The sequence below is a fragment of the Bombus vancouverensis genome, chromosome 1 (assembly GCF_051014615.1).
Source record: "Bombus vancouverensis nearcticus chromosome 1, iyBomVanc1_principal, whole genome shotgun sequence".
NCBI classification, from domain to species: domain Eukaryota; kingdom Metazoa; phylum Arthropoda; class Insecta; order Hymenoptera; family Apidae; genus Bombus; species Bombus vancouverensis.
The window spans coordinates 7,165,632-7,186,158 of record NC_134911.1 but is presented as its reverse complement, the minus strand read 5'-3'; the positions used below and the strand labels follow the sequence as shown (position 1 = coordinate 7,186,158).

The following is a 20,527-nucleotide window of genomic DNA, read 5'->3' as shown; positions in this document are numbered from 1 at the left end:
TGTTTTGTTCAGCCTCTGTATCTATCCGTTTCACTCTGCCCCCCTCCCTTTCTCTCCTGCTTTGAATTTCGTGTATTTCGCCTAAAGCAAATAAGAATAGACGAATTGCGTGAAATAAAGGACGTTATGATCTTGGTATAACACCGAGTTGATGGAAGAAGAGGCATGCGACGCAAACGATACCGAATGTATATAACCGTCTATCCATAACCTGATTCAATTTAACTGAATCGATTTATGGTTAATCTATGGCCAGGGGAAAGGCTGAATATTACGGGGAGAACCATTTGAAGAGTTATTGATGGAGAAATCAGGAGAAGTCAGTGTTTGGGAAATTGAAGAAAATTGAGATTATTGATATGGTGTTAAGATTTTATTTGCTTTTCCTTTTATTCGTTGTCGCTCAACTGAGCCATCTTGCAGAACTGAGCTAATATTATCAATGAAACTTTACAAGGTAAGAGTACTAATGAGGTACTGACAATGCATAATAATAGCAAGTTTGGCAATAAAACAAATGAAATAATATATGCAAATTTTACAAATTAGAGGTTATATTCCATAAAATTGACAGTATATAAGGTAGGAGTCTGTGCCAATGAGTTTGATAAATGATTTAATTGAATTGATGAAATTGGAAATAACACTCATCATTGATTTCTTATTAGACTTTGAAATTCTACTTCACTTATTCTTTCGTCACATTAGACCCTAGACATATTTACTAATCGACTTCTAATTTCTTCATTAATAGTTTACAATGAAATTGAAAATTTACTATCGATGTTTGATTAAATCTGAAAATTCTATGAATTTCACTTTCTTCACTCTCACTTCACTTCTTACAATTCAATAATCAAATCGTAATTTATTAATTATTAGTCTATATCAGCAAGCAAGAAAATTTTGTCAATAAAAACGAACAGTAAAACTGTCGCGCCCTCAATCGTGAAAGAATAGAACTCATGAAAAGAGGATCCGGAAACTATCGTAATACAAACACCCGTTGGCTGATCATCATACAATGTTGCAGTTGATTACGAGCAACCACGCGTGTCTGCACAGCAAATCACGCTTCTACACTCTCTATACACTCTGTCAATGGCATTCTTTTCCGTGAGTAGGTGGTTACAGAAGAGACCATAAGAATTACCGTGAATCCCGTACCAACGAAACAAGTATGTATTAGAGATACCAGAAAATGCTACTCCCGTGTAACAGGGAATTCGAGATAAGTGGCAATATTAAAATCGTGCTGCGAATCCATCTTGCGCCTGTGTACCTTCCGTTCGATTCGCTTTAGGGATCGCGATTCCGTTAGACTTCCTGCCGGCTAAAGGCCACTCGAGTGTTTCGGGGTCAATAGTCGAATTTCCTCGAGGGGAATTACTTTCTACGATGGTTTCTTTCTCTTTGTATGGCACTTAGAACCTTCGTGTGAAGTGGCATGCTTGTCTTATATCTACTGCTATCTGAAATATATGTAGTTTTGTCTCTTTTAATTTTGAGGTTATAACGTTTAAGTCCGATTACATTTTACATCTTGGAATTATTAGATAGCAGAAATTCTTGCTTGTAAGCAATATTAAGTAATAATAATGAGTTTTACGTTATATTAATTTATTGCTACAGTCCTGATATAATAACAGATTCTAGATCTGATCCTAATCTTACCTTCTACGAATCACACTATTAATTTACAGTATTAGTACTAATAAAAAAACGTATCCAATTTCCAAATTATACGATACGTAATTAATAATATTTGGATTTATCCTAAAACAAGTGTCTATAATACATATTCAACAATCTACAAGACTATATTGAGCAATCGAAACCAGTCGTTCGCAAGTTCTACTCACCAAACACATCCTTCACTTCTAATCTACCTATACACCTCCAAAAAGAGCCAAATACGTATTACTTTCTGAGAAGACATAATTCATAAGTGGTTGAAGCGGAAACGAGCACTGGATTATCCCGTATAAATTCATCCGGCAATGGCCTGATAAAGAATGCGCCCGCCTATATATAACCTGTGCGAAACGATCACCGAAAGCCAAAGGCGGATCGTTGGGTCCGTTGGCGAAATGGATGAGAAAACAGTGGGCAGAGGGCGCCGCGTGCTCGTGGACAAACCACGACGGGAGGGGCCACGCGTGTGGGCGGCATGGCGGGTGTCGACGAAGGCATCGGAAGCGCGATTTATCGCGCGCGCACTCCGTGAAGAAAGAGTCGTTCTGCTGGTGGTCGTTAATTCTTGTCGCACGTGTCCCACTGCTTTGATCACGCGAGTATGCTAATTGCCGTCCGACGCCCACTCGCCGCCAAGGCATGGGACATTGCAGAGAACCAACAGGAAGAAGAGGAAGAAGAAGAGGATGAAGGGCGGAAAAGAAGATCGAGGTACTGCAAAGAGGAAAAGGAAGAAGAAAAATTAGAGGAAGAGAAGAGACTTTGACTTGGTCGAGTGGATGGGTTTGCCGCTCTCCACCGGCATGTACACTCTGTTGGCACATGCGCGAGCTCCGGTCTCCAGACACCGAGACTACACGCCGAGAAGCGTGCATGGGATAATCGGGTTGTCTTGACTTCTTGTCGCAGATCCTCTTCGACACGTAGATTCGTTTCAGGGAGGGGGCACCGAATGAATACGCTGAATCGCTTTGATGGCTGGTTCCAGTATAAAGATGGATTTTTATAGAGGTGATTAGAATGAAGGCTTGAATAGAGAGCAGGGTTTGGCATAATAAATAGGAGGAATATTACATTTTACGTTGCTGCAGCAAGTTCGATATAGTTTGAGATTAGAAAAAGAGTTATGGTAAATAAATCCTAATTCGTCATGCTATTGTAAGTGTAGAGTATGTATAGAAAAATGAGCTTATTTTAAAGCAATTCGAGGTCGATGTACTTGTTAATGTGATTAGTTGGTATATTAAGATTGTTTTCATAAAGAAATTTAAGATAAAGAAAGAATTGAGTTTTACATGTACATGTATGTTTGGGAATTAAATGCTGGAAGGGATAACAGATTCCATTATCGAAAACGCTGTTTAAGTTTGAAGAGTAAATTACAGTAGATAAGACAGATTACAAATATCGTGTTAGAGTCACACCTGCAGAGACTTTATTCGAAAGCAAATTGTAAACTTTCGATAGAAACGTTTCAAAGAAATGAGATTCGATTACCGGAAACCGAACTTGATCAAATATCATAAAATAATCCAATTCCCAAAACCGTGTTTTATCCCCGAAACTCACAAATCCCGATATATCTAATTTCATAGAAACACGACTTGTAGAAAAACTTGTAGAAAAAGTACACAAAATTCAATAGTATACGTGATAGTTACACAATCTACACTTTCGAATACAATTCTTTCCCACAAAAACCTTCCATTTTGTATTGCAGTTTCTATGAAAACAGGTAATATACCAAAGCGATTCTCAACAAGGAAACAAAGTAGACCTGTGGTTTTCCAAGCGGCCGGTGAGAGCAGCGGTGCACGCGCCGCTTGCAGAAACGTTTCGTAAATTCGAGGAACGGCTGGAAAGAAGTGGCCGCGGCACAAAGCGTGCCGACACGACCGGGCCCGTTTGCCCCGCGGAGGTAATTGTCTTCTTGGCCGCACGAGAGCGCACGTATTCCGCGAGTAAATACACACCGAGAGGCTGGCTTACGTATAGCGTTCTCACGGGACGGAGAATAAATACCATGGCCCGGTCTGTTACCGACTTTTCGTTTCCTGGATACGGTCTGCTGGAACATTTCTCTCGATCGCGATCATCGATCCTCGATACACGAATTATAGGTATAGTGGACGGAAAGAATGTTTATAGCTCCTCTCTATGGATAAAATTACTACTAATAATAAAGAGAAACTTTTGAGTCATTATAAGTAAAACATATTATTTTAAGTACTTAAAAATGACATGAAATATCATAGAGATTTAGAGAAAATTATATAACCTACCTATATACAGATATAAAAAAATTGCAATGTAAGTAATAAACAGAACATTACATAAAGATGATTGTTGAGGTTAGAAAGTTTGTTCGAAGCGGCACGTGTCTATTTTTCTCTTCGATCCCCAGCACAGACCGTAGAACCCGTCGAAAATTTATCGAGCGCGGCTGTACAACTTCTTTTCATGATTATTCTCAGCATAACGTGCCACATCTCTCTTTGATCCTTCGTGACATATAAATCGGAAAGAACACACACCGCCGAATATTTATGATATTCGAACGAGCAATTCTTTTTTAACTTAAAGAAGACTTACCCTAATAAAACCTGAGTTTTAAAAAGCAGATAGTCTGTACGTATTGATTTGTTTTTTTCAGTAGATCGGAAAGATGAAATATAATTTTATTATTGAAATTTATTTATTTTATTTCTTCTTCTATACGTAAATTCTTTCCGTACGTTTTTTAATTAATTATCATTAATTACAATAAATTCTTATTCTGAAACACTTTATAGTACCAGCATCTTCTTTTAATTCGAGATCGACAATCATATAATCTTGATTAAATAGTTGAGTTTAAAACTTTGAAAAAGCGAATTAACCAACTGGGGTACAAAAACTAGGAAGAAGAATGTTATCTGTCCCTAATTTATCAGACGGACTTGTTATCCTTGAGATTCAAGTCTGACAGGCTTGTGATTTTTGTGTGGTGCGAACGAAAATTGAAAGTACGGTTTTCTAGTTGTGTACATGCGCCTATACTCACATTAACTTCACTATTTCCGTACGAGTTCGCTAAACGTTCTGTTATGTGTGTTTTTAAATAACGGCAGTTTCTAAAACAAGACGATGTTTGCTAGAATTACACATCTAATTCTTCAACACATTTCAGAATCCGAACCTTGTCCTAATTACTAAATTACCTTATTTAATATATTCGAGTACTCATATTATTTAACTAATTAGGTATACAAGTACCACAGACTGCAAATATGTATCAATATTGTACCAATACTCCAAACTACTTCGATTGAAGCACTCAACATGTTTAAGTGCTCAAAGTACTAAGTGGTCGAGTGTACAACGTCCAGGTACACAACTTTCCTCTTCCTGAAGAGAATTTTCTATTAATTTTAAATCAACAATATTAAAAGGATCTAACGTAAATATTGATCCAAACATACAATGGAGATGACTGTACAAACAGACAACAATTTATACGAATTTCTAAAAATTTAGCTAATTACATTGTGAAATATTTTGGTTTCAATTTTTTCATAATAATATAGAACATAACAAAAATGTGTATTTTCTTTTCCGTAATATGAGACTTAAAAATTCTTTCTTTTTTACATTTTGCTTATAAATCTATATCTTAATTTCTTACATTACACTCCCTAAAATATTATTATGAGTATTAAATACAAATGAAATTAATTTAAGTTTAGTATAAAGATTTCCCCTATTCGAACGTTCGCCACTGTAAAACATATCTTGGTACCAATGCTAACAAAAGTATTAAGTTCCGCTAGAACGAAACAAAAACGGGTCTGCGAAATAATTGTAAACAATTGCGAATCAAATAACACTTTTCAATATTGAATAGCTAATTGGATATCTATCGTGAAGCGATACGAGATGGGGTGGCTATCGAAGCCTCACCAATCGCGTGGAGTTAATTCGTGTTTGTGTGCGTGGCACACGATGCTGCATCATGCACCGCGGTGCATAATAGCGCGCTGCATCAACAACGATGTTTACCTCGGCGTAATATACAAACAGATGTATCTCGACGCGGAGAGCTTTACTTGCCGCGGATCATTTTACACGGACGATATTTCCGCAAATTATCCTCACAGTATGCTGTTTCCCTCCCTCCGCTACCCCCTTTGGGCGAAACCATTCGATTTGGACTGCACGAGAGAGTAATAATTCTGTCCATTAAGCACCGACCACGTCTGTGATCTGATAGAAAATGTTTTATGGATCGCATGATGTACTTTTCACTAATGGTGTAACTAGTGGCTCTTTCGTTTTTTTAATAATTTTTTTTTTTAGATGGAACGAAAATTGAGATGACGAATTTTAATGTCATGATCAAATGATACTGTACGTAGTTGTTTTGTTACGGTGATACGGATATCGTTTTTCGTTTATACACCGAGATATTTCTCTCTATGCCTTCTTATCGTATTACCGGTGCTCTTTGACAGCGGTGTATCGTGATGTTACGTATGTTTGTTATTGACATTTAATCCTTTTTCAACATAATAAAATGGGGAATTCAGGATGGACAATTGAGAAAATAATCGTGTCTTTGTTATTATTTTGCATTTCTATTATCGAATGTAGAAATTTAAAATATTAGGTGGTTCGAAAAATTTCTTTCGTTTTATAAGGAAATAATGGACGCACAACATTTTCTGTTTTATATTATTTTATCGAATTACGTGTGATCCATTTTGTTCTATCAAAATAAAGATCACAACGATCGATAGATTAGGTTTCATGTTTGTATAAAGATGCGTCGTTGTAAAAGACGTGTCTGTAAAAGAAAGACACTTTTCGGACAACCTAATACTATACTTGATGGGCTACAGTGTCAAAGAATTAAATATAGCATACCTTTTGTTTAACTTAAATTAACCTTAACAAATGCTTTTGAAGATAATTTTCTAAAGTTCACAGCATTCCGAACTGTAAAATCATTTTCTTAGAGACATTTTCTTACATTTTCTACATTTTCTTAGAGATTTAACTTTCTGTATTTTATATCTATAAACTACTTTAATCTAATATTCACAACAGATACATAAACTAAATTTTTACAATAAAATCCAATTTTCTAAAATGTACATAATCAAAAACTTCATAATTCCTATATTTCCAAATTTAAGTCAGACCAAACTTTGCCCAATTTACCACAACAAACAAGTCTCGACTCTCCGCCTTCGACTAGGGAGAAACTTAAAATCTCTAGGCGACACGGTTCTATAGTCGTTTCTTCTTCTTTACGCAGGCCCTTTTCTCCACGAACAGAGTCGAATATACAGAAAACTGGCAAGATCAGACTGTTCTCGACATGCTTGCCGACTTTTTGGAAAAAGGAGAAGGCAGAGGAAAGGTAACCGACACAGAGAAGCGGCCAAGCAGGGAGGCGTAGACACGTTGGTTCACGGGCCATTGAGTCCTTGGAAACTCTGATTAGCTCTTTCGTTTCTTATTGGAAAACTTTCATTGCGCCACAACAAGAAGGGAGAAAATTCCATCTCGTTCCGTGACCGGCTCAATTTACCAGAAAATTCCTTATACTTCCTACCAATTACCCCAGATGTTTACCCGCTAAACTCGCTCTCCGTCTGTCTGATACTTTTTGGTTATCTCTCTTCGTATTGGGATTTTTCTGGTGACTCGGTATCTGTTGATTTAGGCCGCTTAAGGTGATTTATCTGAGTAAATTGTCATCGAAGAAAGTATAAGGACTTTGGGCTAAAAGGTTAAGGGGGATATTTTTCAATTACTTGAAAATATATACAATAAGAAATACCATTCTGCAATTGAAAGATTACAGCTTATTCCATATTAATCGTACTGTATTGTGATATACAGTAAAAACGTCATAGTAAAACATAAGTACTAAAATACATTATAGAATGCATGATGCTATGCTACACAAAATGTAATGTATAATGAATTTTGTGCATTTTAAGTTATGACTAAATCTTACCATAACCTTAAAAATGTAAGGTGATTATGTATGGTACAATGTTGACACATCCACCACATAACGGTCATTGGTGACTGACGAGGTGTAAATGTCAAGTTCTGCGCCAGCTATCGGTGATTGTCGTGACAGTAAATGTGTTAACCTGTTAACCAGTGGAATCCGTCATCACTTGTATGTAGTAGACATAAGTGAAAATGAAAGAGATGATGTAAGAACAAGATAATTTACGCAGATAAATTGCTTTAATACAAATTAAAGTATTAGTATTTTCTTATTTCACATACGAATGCTTCTCTACAGTAACATGATCAGTGTGAAAGATTCCATAAAGGTAGAATCAGGAAAACAGAAGCTCCTTGATACACATAACTGATTGTAGATACTCATATTTTAATGTTTCAACGAAAGTGTTCATTGACAGATCCCCATTCATCAAACCAAAAACCATTTCTCTTTTATCAACCAAAATAACTAAAACGCACTTTAAAAGTTCTTAAAAAAAGAACTAAGACTTAAGAAGGATAGCACTTGACAAGACTACTTAATTGCACTAAAAACATATCGCGAAGCTTCTAACACGCATGTCCAAACAAACAGGAAACAGAGGACGCATGCGTCGATCACCATTAATCTACAATTTCAAACATCTACTAATCTAGTCTATCTCATACTACCTTAAAACACTTTAAACGTATGTTTTAATTTAAGTTTGATCGATTAATAGGACTAAAAATAAATAATTGGCGGTATCTACAAATTTCTTTATCTGCCAAAATGTTGTTTTCTTTCCTTTCAGGAATTTTACTTTTACCATTGACTAAGTATTTATAAGATCCGCGCTCTTACTCAGCAAATCTGTATTAACGATAAATATGATTTAGATTTTTTTCCTGAATATTTTCAACTACAGTCTAATTTTCTTATACGATTAGTATGAATTAGATTAGAATCCCAAAAAACGTACGACATTAAGGAGTATCCCGTTCGTGGAATAATCAAAGGTTCCCGTGAAAAATCTGCGGGTCGGGGAAAACGGGCGCAACCGGATGTGCAATGGGCTAGGTAGGTTGCGTGAGCATTGACGAGAGCATGGTCGAGGCCGTGGCGAGGCTAGAGAGACTCGGTATTTTATGGTGAACGCATTTTATTGCCCGTGGCTGCCGCATAGGCGGTGAGGTTCAAAGGACCGACCGGAACAGTAAAAGCTAGTTTAACGGTGCTAACAGCGGCCGCAACACGCCGAATGTATTACTAATATTACTATACCTCTTAAGCCCACTACTTTTCTTCAGTCCATTCGTTTCACGCGTACACCCATACGCATCCATATTCCACATAATACGTATAAAATACGTACGAACTATATACCGATCGAACTATATACGAACTATATACGATATAATACATCGAACTATATACCGATATAATATGTACGTAAGAACAAATCTAAACTAAACTAGTATGTACAAATATAAGTAGGAGAAAAATATGTGAGACAAATATAAACATACAAATATGAAACATATGAATATGTGTACATAAACATTGATAACAAAATACAAATATTTGTGATGTATAGAAATATGCACAAACACATGACATCGTGGATAATTTTTGATATTACAAAGAAGAATATACAAATACATGTAACACAAGTATTACAAGCATATACAATAAGGATAGTATCATGTATGTAGTATGGTTACTATACATAAGCATCTATGACATCTGTACATATATAGGACAAATACACACGTACAGGAAGCCACACACAGCATGCACAAATATACACAAGCATTTATAACATATGCAAGTATATACAACCATACAATGTACACGACAGGCACAATGTGCCCATACGCAAACACAGCAAACGTATAGGCACATTTCGTTTGTTTCTTTTCCACACTTATTCTCCGTTCTTTTCTTTTTCTTGTTGTGGGAGTTACAGCCGCCACCACGATCCGGTATCCCTGTCGATAGCAGGATAATTTACGGCCACGTGCGGCTTTAATTAAATTTTCTAGCTACACCGAGCTCGGCAGGTGAGTGACAGTGGCACTGGTCTTCGACGAATGCGGCGACGGAAGTACCGGAACGAAGACGTATGCGAGAGCCATTCAGTGGATTGGTGGAAATAAATTGTTGGGCGAAATTGAGGTGTTCTATTGTCGTTCGAAACGTGATAGCGAATTTTCAAAAAAGATTTATGTTTATTAGTAAAATAAATTCTTTCTTTTATATTGACAATTTTGTATACAAATTTGATAAAGTTCTCATAACTATTTCACTAATTTTTTATTTTTAAGATATCCATGATTTATAAACATTTTTTGTAAATATTAAGAAACTTTTGAACGTATATAAAAAATAACTATGCATTTTTGCAGTGAAAAGATTGATGATGGATTAGTGAGATTATGGTAAAGTGAACGTAAGGGAGCAATAAAGTCATGGACTTCAGAAAGGTGTATTACACGTTTTATGAACAGAGAATTAACGTTAATAATATAGAGAGAAACACTAGCATTAAACCTAATTTCGAAGTCATTTTTGCTTCTCATAAAGATTGATACCTTGGTGAACTTAATTTTTCTAATCAAAATCACACCTTTTATCTGCCATCTGCTTTTACCCGCCAGCAAGTTCAAGTTCAACGATCTTACAACATCCACTGATCGCTTTGTATTAATTTACCACTTTAATGTTTATACAAAACTAATTTTTAAATACATCATTTTTTATTATTAGCTAATAGAAGTTTAAACTTTATTAGAGAAAATATGGAAATATCAATAGAAAGAATAAAAGATTCGTTATTCAGTATACTCACACACATCTGTAGGAAGGTAATCCGATTCTTCAAGAACTTAATAATTCTAACTTTTCAGTGCTTAATAATTACAACATTAGATTCCACTACTCAATACTTACTCGTCAATTCTCCTTTAATTATCAAACATAACCTATAAGATTACACCTCCCTCTGTGTAACATAAGCTATATTAAAAAACAAGAAAACGGTAACACCGACGACAAAAGTATCACACAAGAAAAACAAAGAATGCCATAATTCTATATTAATTAATACAGTTTATTCCCCTTTACCTTTACCTCTTTCAAATATGGAAGCTAAGAAGCTTTTTAATACTAATAGTACTAAAAATTGTCTTTCTCAAATCTTGTATTTTACACTTTTAACGATTAAGACAAAAAACGGATTTACTGCTACAATTACTTAATAATAATTTTTTTACTTATGGATTTTTTATTTTTTAAAGTTATTTGAAAAATTTCTTTATTATACAATACTTACATTTTCAAGAATTATATTTAACCTATTTGAAATTGCTGTATCAATACTAACCTCCAATTTCATGATTATAGAAATTTCTGGTTAATAGATGACCTGGTTAAGAGGTTTCAAATACTCATATTTATAATATTTACATTGGTATTTCACTATATAATAATTATAAAACAGAGATAATATAAAAGTTATCTAACCTGAACGTCATAACCTATAAAGATTTATCCTCACCAACTGACCTTGAATTGCACTCCAGTATCGTCACAAAGTTTGCCATTTCCCGTGATAATCTTGCGATGAATGTACAGAAAGACAAATATACAACACAAAGTCTATTAACGTGCGATGTTCCCCGGTTACAAAGCGATCACAAGGATGCGAGATTCGCGGCATGATCCCGTGCAGGAAGTGGCCCGGTTGTGCTTATAAATAAGCACCGTTCAGACCAGGCGAGGAGGACAGCCTCACTCGGCGAGGATTAAAATTGATTTCGTGTTTATGAAATGTCGCGGATACCTTGGCACGATCCGCCGCCTCCGTTTCGTCGCCCGTGGCGGACTTCCACCTTCCGAGAATAGACGCGATTTAACCGCGACTCTCGATGCATTCAGGAACGCGAGAAATAGCTTCAAGGATTTACAGAGTGGTCTCGACGTGATGCAAACGTAATTGAGAAACAATGAGGAATTTTTTATCAAGAATCCTCTTTAGATAAACTTAATGACATAACAAGATATGAAAGTCTAGGCATAAATAAATTTCTAAGTTTTAATAAATAGATCGTGGATGTTTATGTACAGGTATGTACATATATGGAAAATGTTAAGGTGCAAGAATTTGCAGAAAGGACATAATATAAAAAGACGTGTTAAGACATTCACAATAAAATATATGTTATAGATATAAGCGTAAATCAAACTATTTATTCATATTTTGGATTTAGAAATTTATTTATGCATCATGTTTGGGTTATGTTATATCATGAAATTTATGCTAATAAAATAATTAAAAATACACACATTGTTTCCTTCCAATATATATGTTGTGTAGTTAACACAAAACAGTGCCGCCAATCACAGCAAAGAATATACCGACAGGGCGTTATCGCTGGCGGCATTGCCTTTGAGTTGACTAAACAGCGATAGCATCAGTATCACCTTTTATAATATACATATATTATATTGTGAGTATATATGCCTAATCTTTAATCCCATGCATCAAAACAGTTTATGGTTCAGAGATGACCCAGTTATCAGGTCAAAGAAACCTTTAAGGTTGATTAAATTGAAACAAGACTGCAACATCTTTTCTAAAAATACCTATACAAGTACATCTCAGCAAAAAATCTACCAAAAAGACCACAAATATAAAACTACACTTTTTAAATCATCAAGATAAAAAACCAAGAAAAAAGCAGAAGTAGCATTGAAATCGTAAATTCATGCAAAATACCTTCTGAAATATTATCCACGGATTGGGCAGAGAAAGAGAGCTTAAAAACCACCAACACGAATTCATAATTTTAAACCATCAAATAAAGAACAAAACAAGCACCATATATTAAAGATATATTAAAACCATAAATCTCTACGTAAAGAGAGATCTTTACTGGAGAAAAGGCTTTCAAGAATATTATCCATAGGTTAGAAAGAGAGAGAGAGAGAGAGAGAAGGATCATGGAAGCGGCTTTCTGCTTCAGGAGCATTCCCGCGGTACTTATTAACGAGTACGATCCGACCGCACGTCACTCAAGTGCGTCGTTTTGCCGGGTGAACTTTATAAACCGGCCCTGTCCGATATCGGAAATAGGCTCAGAGAACCGGCCGGCAGGCATTAGCGTTGTGAATTTGGCGACTGCTTGATCCCCACCCTAACCTAACTCCATCCGCCATTAACGATTCTCGATCGAGCTACGTTCGTTAGGTTGTCCAGCAGGCCGTCGGATCACGAGAATTATCGAGATGCTGGACAGCTCGGAAGAAGGATATTTAAATCCACTTCTCTACTGGCCCGGTATCCCGACGACCATTCGCCAGTATATCGCAAACATCGACCTCCGTGCAACCGATACACACGCCAATGAGGATTTTATCGACTTCTAATTTCGACTCGTGAGAGCGGCCCTTAAGTGTTTTACAGGGAGGTGTTGCTTGGCCAGGTAGTAAGCGGTGATCCAAACGATGTATCGGTTTCGGGTAGAAGCTTCGTCGATGGCGATTTGATGTTTCTTTGGATAGGTAGTAGTAGTTTTGGCTTGACAAATTTACGGGAAATTGTCGAACTAACCACAAATAGGGATCAGTATGGTTTTATGGAGATAATATGTTGATGGGGTTCTGGGCTTGGTAAAAATATGGTTTCCATTATAGTAGGCGATACGTGAAAGCGAAAAGAACAAAGATAGATTCAGTGATTTCGAGTAAAGCAACATTAAGGAACTTCTGATTGTTGGAAATGTTTTGCAACATACAGTAACAAAAGATGACAAGAGGCGGCGAAAGACTGTTGCTTCGATGGGAACTACAATAGGAAGAATACTGTATTGCCATTACTTCGTATTATAGTCGAATTTGAACACGTGAATTATTTAAACATTCAATGTGAAACTGAATTACAGAATGTTTTACAAAAGATCCTACTACCAATACCATCGAAATCTCAGACCACCCTATGACAAAAATAAACGACGAAAGAAAGGTTAGAGAAATGAAACTCAAAGGCCGCATAAAAGCGCCCGGGAAGGCTGTGTCACTTTTAGCGAGTTGAAATTCCAAGACTGCTCGTAAAATCGCTTATCTGCGTACAGTTGAGGAGCCTACCTTTACTCCTGCAATACTGTCCACACGATTCTCTGTTCAAGAGCTATCCACCGTTGACTCTAGCTCTCGATTCTCGTCCCATAAATATTATTCAGATTTGCATTCCGTGTCTTGTAAGAATATCGAATTTGGTCGAAAAACAATCTCACGAGTTCCCATTCATAGAATTTCTTTCTCGTGGAAATATTTGGTGCATGCACGGAGGAAGTGGACGATTCCGCGTCTCCTCTTGCGATCTGGCCTCGATTGTTGCGTTCCGCGACGAAAGTGGAGTGGGGATAAGAGGGTGGGGAGGAGTCAAGGATGCACGGCCACGCGAACGGCTAGGATTCCAAGGAAGACCACTTCGGTGCAATCTACGCCGGAACTCCTCTCCTCAGAGAGAACCAGACCGCCTTTTCTTTTATCTTATTACGCCGAATATTACCTCCGGTGATCGGCTTTTCGATGGAAACCGTGTTACCCGGATTATGACCATGTGTATACCAAATTGATCTTGCCCTTGGGTATAATCTTGAGCTGATGAGGTTAGGGATTGATTTGTGTATGGTAGCCGATGTTTGGACTTGAAATTGGATGGTTGTTGAACTGGAAAGTTCATGATAAGTTTAGATTAGGCTTGTAGCGTGATTTCGTAACCTTAAACACTACAATCTGTGTGTCATTAATTGAGCCTTCAAACTTATTGAAAAATACCTGCGCAATTTATTTTGAAGGTTATACAAGTCAAGAGCGACTATAAGATTGTTTATGATCCTGATTCTAACCTTAAAGTACTATGTAGTATACATGCATCTAATTTTCGCTTCGTCGCTATTTCGTTATTATTTCACAAAAATATAACAGAATTCCTCTTCTGTACCATATAACTATGAAACGAATTTCAATAATTAGAAAGAAAACCCCATATAAAATAAAAGGCCATGAGAATCAAGTGCCAACAAGATTTCATTTATAAGAAATTTTCCGGTATCGCGAATGTATCATTGCCACTCCACAGAAGGATAACGTAACTTTCGATGCAAAGAAACTAACCTCATTTCCAACCACGGAAAAGTCAATTTCACAGTGTACACCCGCTAGATAAGATTCCGCGGACACGCGTCGCGGCGCGCTGCTTTATCGGTAAACGGCTGCACGAAAAATTGTGGAGTAGGTAGGCAAAGCCTAAGAGGAGGACGTAGTCGAAGCGAGCCCGCAACTTTTCTGGCAAGAAGAATCGATCGATCGGCTCCGTCCGGTCGCTCACTTTCTTTCTTTCCTTCTCCCCATCCTCCTTCGTTCTCTCCCTCCTCAATCTGAATTCCCTGTTTCTCTTAACAGAGAGGATCTGTGCTCCTCCTTTTATCTTGCGCCGCTTTATTCCGAGTTCCGCTATCTCCAGCATCTCCGATAGATGGAATCGTTTCGTTTCGTTCACTCTAGCCGCTGATGCTGAACAAGAGGACCGGGTCCAAGAGGCGGAAAAACAGCGGCAAAAGAGAGGAAGCAACGAGAGAAGTTGGAAGAAGCCAATCTCAGAAATGAATATGACTTCTGCAAAATTCACGGAACAATCCGCGGGTCGCTGAATGCGACTTGTTTGTCTGTTTGTTTGCGCGCCTATTTCCGCTCTCATCTATATGCACGCACATTGCTGTCCAGCGTGGCCAATGAACACATAGCGTTTGGCCACTCGACGAATGTGACTGGATCACGTTTCGGTCTAAGGATCTTCATATATGGAGATTCCGACCGTGTGAAGGAAAAGGTAGTTGATTGGTTAGAATGGAAGATTTGGTAGGTTGAAGGCAAAATCGAGAGTTAGAGGTTAGGTATAGGTTTACTCTACGCTTATGTGTTGTGTTGTTTTGTAGGAAAGGTAGAAAGTGGAAAAGGTCATATTAAATACTGCCGGTTTCTTTGTCAACTTTATTATCTCTAATCTCTCTAATGCTGGTATGCTGCAATTAATATAAAATCTAATCGCCACAATATTAAACCTTAAATGTTCTTTATAAAATTTCTAACCTAAAAGGAGAATTTTAGAAGTTGATTCGGAATCTAAATATTGAACGATATTTTCTTCCGTAAAGTATAATAATAATAATGTTATATTTCCTACACCAGTTAATCTGCGTTATAAATTAACAACCTGAAAAGATTTTAGAAACTAATTCCGAACCTAAACTCAACCTAAAAAGATTTTAGAAATTAATTCCGAACCTAACCCCAACCTAAAAAGATTTTAGAAATTAATTCCGAATCTAAATATTTAATACCATTTTCTGCTATACAGTACTACAATAACATTACAGTTCGCACACCAACGAATTTTAAAGCGCCATTAATAAAATCATCTTCGCCAGATGCAACGTCACATAATAATCCAGACGAAAAAGAGAAAACGCAGAAGATGGATTCGCGGACGAGAAAGCACGCGACCAGGCGTGGAGATGCCACGTTCCCGCGGGAGGAACTCCAACCTTCTCCCCTAACGAATTCTTTCCTGCGATTTGTTTCTTTACTTTCATCCGCCTGCAGCCTCTTCCCCTTTGGTCTCGCCATTGACATCCACAAGTAGAATGCTGGAAACACACCGACCATGCTGTTCTCTTTTTGTCGCGTTACTGGTTCCCCGATTCGTTCGACTGGTGGAAAAGCGTGGAACAGGTCGACTCTTGATCAGTTTCTTCTCTTTTTGTTCAACAGTGGTACAGTTTTTCCGTCACTGACTCGACAAACCCGTGCGAAACGGCCGACCTGGTTGCCTGGTTGTTTTGCCCTTTCTCGAATTCCTCGGACATTGTTGCTTTTATTCGTTGGAATGCGTTTCACGAATACTATAAAATATTATTGCGTGCATCCTTTGTTCGGGTCGTTAACACATGTTAGAAATGATTTCACGTATCGGCGATTCGAAGTATCGGCGACGCGATGTTTATATGAATTCCACAAAAAGCGCGGTAAATAAGTTAGGTTATAAAGAAACGTTGTAGATTTCTCTTAAGAAGAAAGGTGACTATGGGACCATGAAATTATAAAATGGATAAAGTAGGACACAGTTGTAGTGGACATAGTCTTGTATCTATAGTTTGAATAAGAACTTAAGCAAGCGATAGCAATCATCAAAAGAAAAATCGGTAAAGAATTAGAATAAAATAAAAGACACAAAATATGTTATTTAGGGTTCAATGAAGAAATGAAACAAGCTATTAAAAGAATACAAGGAACAGTGCTACGAACAACCAACGGTTAGGAAAGATTAATTGATACAAAATTTCTATAAAATTATGAACTGTAAAAGATTACAAGCTCACATATTCCATCAAGAACAGGAGACAGCAAGAGACACGAGACTCTTACGTTAAAGTACCGACTAAGAAATCAAGCAAACCCTCAAGGAAACGCAACAGATAGGGCCACGGAGAGTCGGGTTCTAGAGTAGAAAAGAGGCTAAAGAGGCTATTAAACTCGGAGGAACTCGAAAAACCGAGTAAGAAACCAAGTAGAATGCTCTCGAAGGGGCAAAAGCCAGGGGGAGCGAAGAGTGTCCGACGAAGAGACACGTGAACAACGATCGGTACAGATCCTAAGTGAAACGGAGAGACAAAAGCTCGTGCGTGTGGGGTGGGGAGTTGGCAGCACTTGGCTGGATCCTCCACGAGGAAGCTGTCGAAGTGGAGGGTGCAAAGAGGAGGCGGAAGTGTAGCGGGTTGAGAGAAGAGCAATCGTGTGCACCAAAAGCGAGAGAGAACGGACAAGCATACGAACGTGGAAAGCCTCTCGACCGAGTGGAACACACCAACCAGCGTGTACGAGCAATAGAGCGGCCATATAGCGAGGCAGGAAGAAAACGAAGAAGGCACTCCGGTACACTGCACACACTTGTAAACGAAATAGAATTTCGGGATGAAAATGGCAATCGTGTACACATATACGGTATACTGTAACGACAATCAGTACAGTCACGCACTTTCCACCTAATAAGAGACGGGGCTGATGAAAAATTAAAAAGAAGGAAGGAAAGAGGAGGAAGAAATAAAGAAGAGGCCACGCACACGCGAGGCGACACAGAAAAAAGGTGGACTGCATCGAGTGGTAGAAGAGACCGATACGTAACTAGCCTTAGTTAGCTGGCGACGATTGGTCGAACGACCCAAAAAGGGTTGGATTTTCGAGAGGGCAGCGCGGCGTAAAGGGTGGAGCGCTCGAGGACGCTCGAGACTGCTGGAGAAGCGGTGTAACAGCGTATGTGGTACGCGATGTACGCGTTCCTGGGACCAAACCATCGAGGGTGCGAGGAGGGGCTACGAAGAAGGGGTAAGAAGAGCAAACGAGAGAAAGAGAGGGAAGAATAGAAAAATAGAACGGAAGAGAGTGGAGGAAGCCAAGGGATGAAGCGGTGTAAGCACACGACTAGCACCGCACGCTCGGCTTTTCTCCGCTCGAGTGTACTTCTTTCTCCTCTTCTTTTCTCTTCCTTTCCTCTGCTCTTTTCTCCCCTTCTCCTCCTCTACTCTCGACTAGGAGAGGAGACGAGACCCAACGACGAACGTACAAGCCTGAAGCTTGTTTCCCACAAGCTTCGAGCTCGAAAGCTTGTTAGTGAGATTCGCCATTTTTCCCAACCCCTCCCACCACCCCTTCACTCCTCCCTCGAGCATACAGGCACCCTCCTTCGCCCCTACTTCTCCATGGGCACGTACACCTCTTGTACACCGCCTCCATGTCATGGCCCCCTTTTTTCTCTCTCTTGCTATAAACCAGAGGAGAACAGAAAAGATCGGCCTCTGCCTCGACAAAAGGTCGACCACGAAAAATCGAGCTACCGGGCAAATCAAGAGTACCCTCCCTATCAGCTATTTTTTTTCTCTCCTCTTCTTGCTTCTCCTCATCTTCCATCTCCTTCTTACGTATGATTTTTTTCGGTACTTCACCCTGGCATCTCCACCAAGGTACCTTCCACCCCTATGTATATATGCTGCCCACTCGATTTCATCCCTACGCATTACGCCCCAGTTACCGCGATTTCCCCCGTCCTTATACTCTTCTTCTGCTTGCAGGCTCGAGTTCTCCAACCATTCGAATAATATTCCGGAGAAAGGAGCGACGCGACGACCCAGCGAAAAAGCAGCCAGAAATGGAACGCGAGAGGGTTAGAAAGTTCATCGAGGGAGAGTAAGCAAGAAAAAGAGGAAAGAAGAAGTAGGAAAAAAATGGGGAACTGGAGGAACACGCTAGGACTCTAGATTCTAGGTTCTTTCTTCTTTTTTTTCTCTCTCCATAGCTCCTTTCGCGGTTTTCTCGTACTCCAGCCAAGTGGTATAGGTGGACCAAACAAAGAGGAACGCGGAGCAACCACTGATTGAACGTTCCTTCGTTCGTCGTATTTTTCTTCTTTTCCAAGCTCGTTCGCTGTTGTTGGACCGTGAGTCACCAACCGAACGGAAATCACCTTGCCATGAAAAAGAGAAGAAGAAAAAAAGAAGGCTACCCCACGGAGGGCCGCGTATACGCAACCGAGTAATGACCTCCTCCGACAGCGCCTCGGGCCTCAAACTACCTATATACCTACATACATACTCGGCCAGCCGCATATCTATCTATATACATACATATGTTATATAGGGTCAGTCTGACATGGAAATGGTCAATTTGTCTGACGAATGTGCCCCGCTTCTTCTGCCACGCTATTCTTCCGCCGAGGCCTTTGTGCATGCTCTTCGAGTAATATGTCAGTCGATCACCGTGAACAGCAGATGGGTGGATGGAAAAATTGTTTGAGTTGTCTAGGGATTTTTTTTTATTGCAGGATCGTGCAGGAGTTGGTGGTGCATGCGGGTGAATGACTTTTATTGTAGGTTTAGGGGGTTTTATGAGAGGGGTTAGATAGGGTTTCGCGTAATTGGTATAGTTTGAGGATCTTTGCGGTGGGGGAACTTATGGTGAATTTTGGGGAACGAGCTTTAGGAATTTTTTGGGGGAAAAATGGCGGTTTAGTTTGCTTAGATTTAAATTAGATTAGACTCGATTGGTGGATTTAGATTAAACTAGGATGGGTAACTAGATTTAGGTGATGAATTTTACCGAATGAGTTCTGGTTATGTTTCAGAATTTTCAGGGGAGAAGTCAGATTTAAGTGTAGGCTACTTAACTTGGATTACACTAGTAACTTAACTTGGATTAGATGGGAAGATTTAGATTAAATTAAGGTGGATAGCTAAGTGTATATTAAATTGGACTGGTGATCTGTAGAGTCCAATCGGGTGACGTATAAAAGAGAGAACGATGTGATTGTTTATGCGGAAATAAGAAAGAAGTATAGAAGAAAATCTTGTCGAGAAGATCGAATTTGAAAATTTATCAAGTATATTTGAACATGGGACTTAATAATCGGCAGAAGGCCATTCTACGTGTGAAAATAAATCGAAAATATCTTTCTGTTCAAGCTTTCATTTTCCAGAACATAGACTTTGAACATGTTTAGTTACGTTAATTGATCTAATAGACGCGTACGATAAATTTTCAATTTTTTTTCTCGCAAACAAAGCATCTTGTAACATTTTCGTCTTATTTTCACACGTAGAATTACCTCTTATCGATTATTTAATCATGTTCAAGTATACTGATAAATTTCCAAATTCGATTTTCTCGAAGATTCAGCCGAAAGTGGACAAATTTTATTCCATAGCTTTTTCTTCTTTTTACATGAAATTA

General features: G+C 38.4%; 1 protein-coding gene and 1 long non-coding RNA gene across 3 annotated transcripts in view; both read right to left on the bottom strand.

Moving 5' to 3' along the window:
* The window catches only part of LOC117160584 (protein Wnt-4), a 77,591-nt gene that overhangs the window by 36,653 nt on the left and 20,411 nt on the right, over positions 1 to 20,527 (bottom strand). The window contains exon 1 of one of the 2 annotated variants that reach the window (XM_076617191.1): positions 11,249 to 11,545. The exons of the other annotated variant lie outside the window; for it this stretch is intronic. Coding sequence (XP_076473306.1) covers positions 11,249 to 11,286 — 38 coding nt within the window. The 5' untranslated portion in view covers positions 11,287 to 11,545. Of the gene's footprint in view, positions 1 to 11,248; positions 11,546 to 20,527 lie in introns of those variants that run through there. 2 annotated transcript variants of the gene reach the window in all.
* LOC143302512 (uncharacterized) lies at positions 352 to 2,070 on the bottom strand. Its single transcript, XR_013058100.1, has 2 exons — positions 1,863 to 2,070; positions 352 to 1,472 (listed from the first exon to the last, which is right to left on the bottom strand). It is a non-coding gene; the product is annotated as an uncharacterized LOC143302512 (long non-coding RNA).